The sequence below is a fragment of the Sinocyclocheilus rhinocerous genome, unplaced genomic scaffold (assembly GCF_001515625.1).
Source record: "Sinocyclocheilus rhinocerous isolate Xijiao unplaced genomic scaffold, SAMN03320098_v1.1 scaffold4622, whole genome shotgun sequence".
NCBI classification, from domain to species: domain Eukaryota; kingdom Metazoa; phylum Chordata; class Actinopteri; order Cypriniformes; family Cyprinidae; genus Sinocyclocheilus; species Sinocyclocheilus rhinocerous.
Window position 1 is genome coordinate 60,064 of NW_015658200.1, and position 9,499 is coordinate 69,562.

General features: G+C 46.5%; 2 protein-coding genes across 9 annotated transcripts in view; both read left to right on the forward strand.

Annotated features, from left to right (window-relative positions):
• The window catches only part of akt2l (v-akt murine thymoma viral oncogene homolog 2, like), a 22,361-nt gene extending 22,078 nt beyond the window's left edge, over positions 1–283 (forward strand). For all 3 annotated transcript variants that reach the window (XM_016530321.1, XM_016530320.1, XM_016530322.1), the window contains exon 14: positions 60–283. In XM_016530321.1, the coding sequence (XP_016385807.1) occupies positions 60–139 (80 nt within the window). In that variant the 3' untranslated portion in view covers positions 140–283. The remainder of the gene's footprint in view (positions 1–59) is intronic.
• An 828-nt stretch (positions 284–1,111) lies between these two features.
• The window catches only part of LOC107722101 (NHL repeat-containing protein 3), a 9,019-nt gene continuing 631 nt past the window's right edge, over positions 1,112–9,499 (forward strand). The window contains exons 1-6 of one of the 6 annotated variants that reach the window (XM_016530324.1): positions 1,112–1,261; positions 1,788–1,943; positions 2,767–2,917; positions 7,036–7,236; positions 7,992–8,083; positions 8,852–8,964. In XM_016530324.1, the coding sequence (XP_016385810.1) occupies positions 1,172–1,261; positions 1,788–1,943; positions 2,767–2,917; positions 7,036–7,236; positions 7,992–8,083; positions 8,852–8,964 (803 nt within the window). In that variant the 5' untranslated portion in view covers positions 1,112–1,171. The other 5 variants (XM_016530323.1, XM_016530327.1, XM_016530325.1 and 2 more) reach the window with 5 other exon arrangements.

Here is a 9,499-nt window from a genome sequence, read left to right on the forward strand (position 1 = left end):
ACACACACACACACACACACAGTACTCTGGTGGTGATTAATGCTGAGCTTTTGTTTCAGTGAGCCGTCAGGATGTGGAGGACGCTGGGCCGGTCGCTCACTTCCCTCAGTTCTCTTACTCCGCCAGCATACGAGAGTGACCGACTCGTCTCTGCTGACGACCCATAATGCATCATGATGGACTCTGAGCGACTGCCAGCGCAGACGAAGCTGAAGTCATGTGGTGTGTGTACAGATGGATCTCTCTCACTCAATGAATGTATTGATTACCGGTGCTCAGAATGTAAAGCCAAACACGTTGCTGTCATTACGATCTCATAATCATACGTCTGGATGTTGAACAGCATGTGATTTTAAGGCTGTTTCACTCACGAGGTCACAGAGAAACACTAGTGTCATGATTAGAATCTACAAACATTAAAGATGTTCATCCTGTCCTTTAGACTTACCAGTGATCACCAGTGTGTCTGCTTTCAACCTGCTCGTGTTTTTAGGCTCAAAGCTGCTTCATCTCTTCACTCTAAAACCTCGTAGATGATCTGTTTGGCTTAAATGTTTCTACAAACCCTGCCAACATACAAAACACATGCAGAAGAATAATTAGCAGATCTGCACATATTCAGCCTGTGCATCATTCACTATATCCTAGTGCTGTCACACAATTAATCACATCCAAAATAAAAGTTTTTGTTTAAATAATGTTTGTGTACTGTGTACATTTTTTATGCATGTATAAATACACATACAGAATATACTTGGAAAATATTTACATTTATATAGCTCAGCTTTACTTGATTCTCATATATATATATATGTGTGTGTGTGTATATATATATCATATTTGAGTGTTTACAGGGTTAATTCAGTAATCTACATGCTAAATCTAACGTATATATCATATTACTATTGACCTTACAGATGAAACAGCCGAATATTATTAACTTTTGTGAACAATTAATTTCATTAAATAATCGTGTCTCATCATTAAAGGACATCAGGTCGTTTTACATGAAATACTTGAAAACAACAACAACAAAAAATGATTAATTAGTATTTTTCGACCGCGCGTGACGTGCTGCGCAGCTGTCAAGTGTGAACCAATGAGGTTCGAGGAGTCGTCATGTGATCAAAACAGGAAGTGCAGTGCTGATTGATTATTATCATCGATCTCTATGAGAAGGCGCAGCTGCTGCTGTTTGATCGCTGTCGGCATGGCAATACTCCTCTTCATCATCTTCATCTGCGGCTCCATCAGCTCTCACGTGAGTCTGATCGATCGATGTGGAGATTGATTGATTGATAGATAAATGTTCGGTGTTTAACATGACACGACACACCTGAGAGTAAACGTCACATGATGTGTGTGTTCAACTTCAGAAATCATCGCGGAGTATGTTTAAATACTGTGGTGCTACCAAGTGATTGTTATTTTAAAGAATACCATAGTGCTAGCATGGTACAGGTCCATAAACCATGGTATTACGGTGCTACTATGGTAAATCCAGGCTAGTACCGTGGTCGATTTTGGTACTTTTTGTTAGTAGACCGAATAAACTGTTGAATACCATAAGAATTTAATAGTACATGTGTAAAATGCATGATATTACCGCAGTGTCCAGGGTAATATCGTGGTATTTCGGGGTTACCGCAGTATCCACGGTAATATCGCGGTATTTCGGGGTTACCGCAGTGTCCACGGTAATATCGCGGTATGTAGGGGTTATTATTGGTTCAGTAAATGAAGGTTTGATGTGTCTGGAAATGATCTGTCATGTTGTGTGTCCTCAGGTGAGTGTGGCGTCCAGGTCTCAGAGTGAGTTCAGGGTTTCTGGTCGAGCGCTGTATAAGCTGGACATCTCCTGGCCCAAGAACCCCGAGTACTTCACCGGACAGGTGTTCGGCGTGGCTGTCAATCATCTGGCCGGCCTGGTGTATGTGGCTCAGGTGAGTGAGGACTGTTTCTCACAGTTCTGAGGGGGAAGGGGCAGAATATAGAGATGTTCACTCACAATCGCGAAAGATACTGTAAACTCACAATTCCAAGAAAAAACAGAATTGCGAGATATAAAAACTATTTCAGAAAAAAAGTCAGAATTGTGAGATGTTATCTCAGAAGTTGCAAATTAAAACTTGCAGTTACTTTTTTATTTTTTTATTGTGGCGGGGGAAAAAAGAATTGTGAGATGAAAAACGTACAATATTGAGAAAAAGGCAGAATTGCGACAAACTCCTAATTTGAGAAGAACACAGAATTATGATATAAAGTAACAATTTAAAAAAAAAAGCAGAATTACGAGATGTAAAAACAATTAGGAAAGAACTTAGATTTGCGACAAACTCAATTTGAGTCGTGAGATAAAAACTACAGTTTCAAGAATGAAGTCACAATTGAAAGATGTGAACTCAAAAGCTGCAAAATAAAACTCGCAATAATTTTTTTTCTGTGGTGGAAACATGAAAAAACAGAATTGCGAGATACACTCAATTTGAGAAAAGGGTCACAATTGATATAAACTTCCAATTTCAAGAAAAAGGCAGAATTGCAAGATAAAATTCACAATTCTGAGAAAAAAAAGACAGAATTATGACATAAACTCACAATTTGAGAAAAAAAATCAGAATTGCAAGATATAGTCAGTTACTTTTTAAAAAGATATTTTAAATGGGCTTCTATAAGTGAGTCTGAGACCATCAGTCATCACGCATCATCCTGACGAGGTCCTCATGTTCCCGTGTGTGTGTGTGTGTGTGTGTTTGCTCCTGACAGAGAGGCGATAACGTGCCTAAAGTGCTGGTGTTCAGCACGGATGGAGACTTCCTGCAGGCCTGGAACACCAGCAGCCTGGAAATGCCTCATGGGATTTTCCTGGCCAACGCATCCGCGGATCCAACGGTGTGGATCACAGATGTAGGGAACGGTGGGTTTTCTCTGCACAGGTGTGTGAGTGTGTGAGCGTGTGTGAGTGAGTGAGTGAGTGTGTGTGAGCGTGTTTGTGTGTGTGAGTGTGTTTGTGTGTGAGCGTGTGTGTGTGTGTGAGCTGTATGAGAAACGTGAGTGTGTGTGTGTGTGTGAGCGTGTGTGAGCGTGCGTGTGTGAGCGTGCGTGAGCGTGCGTGTGTGAGCGTGTGTGTGTGTGAGCGTGCGTGAGCGTGTATGAGTGTGTGTGAGAGTGTGTGAGTGTGTTTGTGTGTGTGCTGGCCAACGCATCCGCGGATCCAACGGTGTGGATCACAGATGTAGGGAACGGTGGGTTTTCTCTGCACAGGTGTGTGAGTGTGTGAGCGTGTGTGAGTGAGTGAGTGAGTGTGTGTGAGCGTGTTTGTGTGTGTGAGTGTGTTTGTGTGTGAGCGTGTGTGTGTGTGTGAGATGTATGAGAAACGTGTGTGGGTGTGAGTGTGTGTGAGCGTGTGTGAGTGCGTGAGTGTGTGAGCATGAGTGAGCGTGTGTGAGTGTGTGTGTGTGAGCGTGTATGAGTGAGTGTGAGCGTGTGTGTGTGTGTGTGTGTGTGTGTGTGTGTGAGCGTGTATGAGTGAGCGTGAGTGTGTGAGCGTGAGTGAGTGAGCGTGAGTGAGTGAGCGTGAGTGAGTGAGCGTGAGTGAGTGAGCGTGAGTGAGTGAGCGTGAGTGAGTGAGCGTGAGTGAGTGAGCGTGAGTGAGTGAGCGTGAGTGAGTGAGCGTGAGTGAGTGAGCGTGAGTGAGTGAGCGTGAGTGAGTGAGCGTGAGTGAGTGAGCGTGAGTGAGTGAGCGTGAGTGAGTGAGCGTGAGTGAGTGAGCGTGAGTGAGTGAGCGTGAGTGAGTGAGCGTGAGTGAGTGAGCGTGAGTGAGTGAGCGTGAGTGAGTGAGCGTGAGTGAGTGAGCGTGAGTGAGTGAGCGTGAGTGAGTGAGCGTGAGTGAGTGAGCGTGAGTGAGTGAGCGTGAGTGAGTGAGCGTGAGTGAGTGAGCGTGAGTGAGTGAGCGTGAGTGAGTGAGCGTGAGTGAGTGAGCGTGAGTGAGTGAGCGTGAGTGAGTGAGCGTGAGTGAGTGAGCGTGAGTGAGTGAGCGTGAGTGAGTGAGCGTGAGTGAGTGAGCGTGAGTGAGTGAGCGTGAGTGAGTGAGCGTGAGTGAGTGAGCGTGAGTGAGTGAGCGTGAGTGAGTGAGCGTGAGTGAGTGAGCGTGAGTGAGTGAGCGTGAGTGAGTGAGCGTGAGTGAGTGAGCGTGAGTGAGTGAGCGTGAGTGAGTGAGCGTGAGTGAGTGAGCGTGAGTGAGTGAGCGTGAGTGAGTGAGCGTGAGTGAGTGAGCGTGAGTGAGTGAGCGTGAGTGAGTGAGCGTGAGTGAGTGAGCGTGAGTGAGTGAGCGTGAGTGAGTGAGCGTGAGTGAGTGAGCGTGAGTGAGTGAGCGTGAGTGAGTGAGCGTGAGTGAGTGAGCGTGAGTGAGTGAGCGTGAGTGAGTGAGCGTGAGTGAGTGAGCGTGAGTGAGTGAGCGTGAGTGAGTGAGCGTGAGTGAGTGAGCGTGAGTGAGTGAGCGTGAGTGAGTGAGCGTGAGTGAGTGAGCGTGAGTGAGTGAGCGTGAGTGAGTGAGCGTGAGTGAGTGAGCGTGAGTGAGTGAGCGTGAGTGAGTGAGCGTGAGTGAGTGAGCGTGAGTGAGTGAGCGTGAGTGAGTGAGCGTGAGTGAGTGAGCGTGAGTGAGTGAGCGTGAGTGAGTGAGCGTGAGTGAGTGAGCGTGAGTGAGTGAGCGTGAGTGAGTGAGCGTGAGTGAGTGAGCGTGAGTGAGTGAGCGTGAGTGAGTGAGCGTGAGTGAGTGAGCGTGAGTGAGTGAGCGTGAGTGAGTGAGCGTGAGTGAGTGAGCGTGAGTGAGTGAGCGTGAGTGAGTGAGCGTGAGTGAGTGAGCGTGAGTGAGTGAGCGTGAGTGAGTGAGCGTGAGTGAGTGAGCGTGAGTGAGTGAGCGTGAGTGAGTGAGCGTGAGTGAGTGAGCGTGAGTGAGTGAGCGTGAGTGAGTGAGCGTGAGTGAGTGAGCGTGAGTGAGTGAGCGTGAGTGAGTGAGCGTGAGTGAGTGAGCGTGAGTGAGTGAGCGTGAGTGAGTGAGCGTGAGTGAGTGAGCGTGAGTGAGTGAGCGTGAGTGAGTGAGCGTGAGTGAGTGAGCGTGAGTGAGTGAGCGTGAGTGAGTGAGCGTGAGTGAGTGAGCGTGAGTGAGTGAGCGTGAGTGAGTGAGCGTGAGTGAGTGAGCGTGAGTGAGTGAGCGTGAGTGAGTGAGCGTGAGTGAGTGAGCGTGAGTGAGTGAGCGTGAGTGAGTGAGCGTGAGTGAGTGAGCGTGAGTGAGTGAGCGTGAGTGAGTGAGCGTGAGTGAGTGAGCGTGAGTGAGTGAGCGTGAGTGAGTGAGCGTGAGTGAGTGAGCGTGAGTGAGTGAGCGTGAGTGAGTGAGCGTGAGTGAGTGAGCGTGAGTGAGTGAGCGTGAGTGAGTGAGCGTGAGTGAGTGAGCGTGAGTGAGTGAGCGTGAGTGAGTGAGCGTGAGTGAGTGAGCGTGAGTGAGTGAGCGTGAGTGAGTGAGCGTGAGTGAGTGAGCGTGAGTGAGTGAGCGTGAGTGAGTGAGCGTGAGTGAGTGAGCGTGAGTGAGTGAGCGTGAGTGAGTGAGCGTGAGTGAGTGAGCGTGAGTGAGTGAGCGTGAGTGAGTGAGCGTGAGTGAGTGAGCGTGAGTGAGTGAGCGTGAGTGAGTGAGCGTGAGTGAGTGAGCGTGAGTGAGTGAGCGTGAGTGAGTGAGCGTGAGTGAGTGAGCGTGAGTGAGTGAGCGTGAGTGAGTGAGCGTGAGTGAGTGAGCGTGAGTGAGTGAGCGTGAGTGAGTGAGCGTGAGTGAGTGAGCGTGAGTGAGTGAGCGTGAGTGAGTGAGCGTGAGTGAGTGAGCGTGAGTGAGTGAGCGTGAGTGAGTGAGCGTGAGTGAGTGAGCGTGAGTGAGTGAGCGTGAGTGAGTGAGCGTGAGTGAGTGAGCGTGAGTGAGTGAGCGTGAGTGAGTGAGCGTGAGTGAGTGAGCGTGAGTGAGTGAGCGTGAGTGAGTGAGCGTGAGTGAGTGAGCGTGAGTGAGTGAGCGTGAGTGAGTGAGCGTGAGTGAGTGAGCGTGAGTGAGTGAGCGTGAGTGAGTGAGCGTGAGTGAGTGAGCGTGAGTGAGTGAGCGTGAGTGAGTGAGCGTGAGTGAGTGAGCGTGAGTGAGTGAGCGTGAGTGAGTGAGCGTGAGTGAGTGAGCGTGAGTGAGTGAGCGTGAGTGAGTGAGCGTGAGTGAGTGAGCGTGAGTGAGTGAGCGTGAGTGAGTGAGCGTGAGTGAGTGAGCGTGAGTGAGTGAGCGTGAGTGAGTGAGCGTGAGTGAGTGAGCGTGAGTGAGTGAGCGTGAGTGAGTGAGCGTGAGTGAGTGAGCGTGAGTGAGTGAGCGTGAGTGAGTGAGCGTGAGTGAGTGAGCGTGAGTGAGTGAGCGTGAGTGAGTGAGCGTGAGTGAGTGAGCGTGAGTGAGTGAGCGTGAGTGAGTGAGCGTGAGTGAGTGAGCGTGAGTGAGTGAGCGTGAGTGAGTGAGCGTGAGTGAGTGAGCGTGAGTGAGTGAGCGTGAGTGAGTGAGCGTGAGTGAGTGAGCGTGAGTGAGTGAGCGTGAGTGAGTGAGCGTGAGTGAGTGAGCGTGAGTGAGTGAGCGTGAGTGAGTGAGCGTGAGTGAGTGAGCGTGAGTGAGTGAGCGTGAGTGAGTGAGCGTGAGTGAGTGAGCGTGAGTGAGTGAGCGTGAGTGAGTGAGCGTGAGTGAGTGAGCGTGAGTGAGTGAGCGTGAGTGAGTGAGCGTGAGTGAGTGAGCGTGAGTGAGTGAGCGTGAGTGAGTGAGCGTGAGTGAGTGAGCGTGAGTGAGTGAGCGTGAGTGAGTGAGCGTGAGTGAGTGAGCGTGAGTGAGTGAGCGTGAGTGAGTGAGCGTGAGTGAGTGAGCGTGAGTGTTGTGTGTGTGTGTGTGTGTGTGTGTGTGTGTGAGTGAGACATGTGAGTAACACTGCTGTGGTGTGTGTGTGTGTGTGTGTGTGTGTGTGTGTGTGTGTGTTTCAGGGCCGTACGGACACACAGTGAAGCAGTATTCTCCATCAGGGAAGCTGCTGCAGGTTCTGGGATCTCCTGGGAAAGCCGGATCTTCTCTGAGTCCGCTCCAGTTCGACCAGCCAGCTGAAATATTCGTCCACAGTTCTGGAGAAATCTACATAGTGGACGGAGACGGCGGCATGAACAACCGCCTGATCAAACTCTCCAGAGGTGTGCTTTATGGTGATTTTAGCATCACTGGCTCTTATTATCTCACATTTCTACACGCATTTACTTCTCATTAAACATTTCTGCTTAATTGACAGTATGTGTGTATCAGCATTATTTCAGTATCATCAAGGTATTATTATAGTTTTTAATTCATATTTTATTTTTACAATTTCTGTTTTACTATCATTTTAGTAAATGTTTTTAATAATGTTGTTGTGAGTTTTGGTTACTTTTAATAATTGTTATTAATTTTTTTCTTTTTAGTTATTTTAGTGCATCAACTTAAACTAAATGAGAAAGTGAAATGTTGCCTTGGCAACTAGCTGAAATAATATAATATAAAATAAGGCAAGGCAAGTTTATTTATATAGCACATTTCATACACAATGGTAATTCAAAGTGCTTTACATAAAAGGAATTAAAATAATAATTAAAAATAATCAAAATAATTTTATTATAATATAAAAATATATTTTATTTTAGTTTTTTATTCTTTTAGTTAACTATAATATTCCTATAATATAATATTCCTAGTGAGTTTGTTTTTAACCTTGTTCTAATCCAATGCTAATGAATTTGTAGTATTGTAATGAATGTGTAATTTGCACAAAACACGTCCACAATGAAAAAAAAACAATATTATTAGTTGCTCTTACATTTCTTAAATATAGAATACATTTTAATACAAAATCAGGGTTTGTATGTGGAAATGTTCATGCACAGATGAGTGAATGTGACGCATTGGTGTGTGTCAGATCTGCAGGTGCTGTGGATGCACGGAGAGAAAGGACAGGGACTCGCTCAGTTCTACATCCCTCACAGTGTGGCGGTCGACAGCTACCAGAGGGTTTGTGTCAATGTTCTTCCTCACTTCTGTTTCTGAATGACGTCAACACGAAAACATGCTCACCCTCAGGTCATCTGAGATCAGGATGAGTTTGTTTCTTCATCAGGTTTGTAGAAATGTAGCATTGCATCAGTGTCTCACTGCAAGTGAATGGGTGCCGTCAGAATGAGAGTCCAAACAGCTGATAAAAACATCACAATAATCCACAAGTAATCCACAGCACTCCAGTCCATCAGTTAACATCTGGAGAAGACAAAAGCTGAAAAGTTTAGAGCCGTTTTGGACCGTTTTGGCTTGTAAATGGTGCAGATTTCTCTCCTGATTCAGACCAGAACACTTTTTCACTGAAGGAAGCGTTATTATGGATTATGAACTCAATGTATTTTAGTTAGAAACGTCTTAATGCTGGATTAGTTTCAGCTTTTGTCTTCTCCAGATGTTAACTGATGGACTGGAGTGCTGTGGATTACTTGTGGATTATTGTGATGTTTTTATCAGCTGTTTGGACTCTCATTCTGACGGCACCCATTCACTTGCAGTGAGACACTGATGCAATGCAACATTTCTACAAATCTGATGAAGACACAAACTCATCCTGATCTCCGATGGCCTGAGAGTGAGTGCATTTTCAGCAGATTTTAATTTTGGGTGAACCGTTCCTTTAAGATCCTGTTTGACAGCATTACAGCAGTCAGGTGGGTTGTGAATGTAGTTGACTGACGCAGTGTTAACTGTTCTGTGTTCGTCCTCTCGTGCTCGTGTGTTCAGGTGTGGGTTGCAGACAGAGGGAACAAGCGTATCCAGGTGTTTAACTCTGTGACGGGAGACTGGCTGGGCTCGTGGGGCAGCTGTTTTAAAGAGGACGCGCCGTACTCCGTCAGGTGTGTTAAGGTTGTTTTTCCGATTTGATCAATTAATTCGAATTTAATGTTTTGCCACGATTTGATATGATGAATAGAAATATGACCAAACATTAGAAATAGACACTTTGACAATATGACAATGATAACAGTAAAGAGAAAAGAATGATCAACTGTTCCTGTGTGACGCGCTCAGTGAAGGACCATAAGTAGAATATAGTGCGAGGTGCAGTTCACACAGAATGTGCTTTTGTATTAATAAAGATGCGACGCGGCAGTGGAAAAGGAAAAAATGCAAGAAGATGGGAGTGAACTTCTTTTAACTTGAGCGGCGTGTTTTTAGAAAGCCGTTTCATGCAAGAGACGCAAGCGCAACAGTCAAACACGTCCATGTTTACATAGAAAACCAATGGAAAAGCAGCGCAATCGAATAAAAAACCTGTAAAGAACTACTACTGTATGTCTAATATTTCATGTTTGCATCATGGTGACCGGCTGAAAGCTGCTGTTATTTTTAAAGAACATTTATAGTTACTAAAAGTCTACTGGTGTTAGT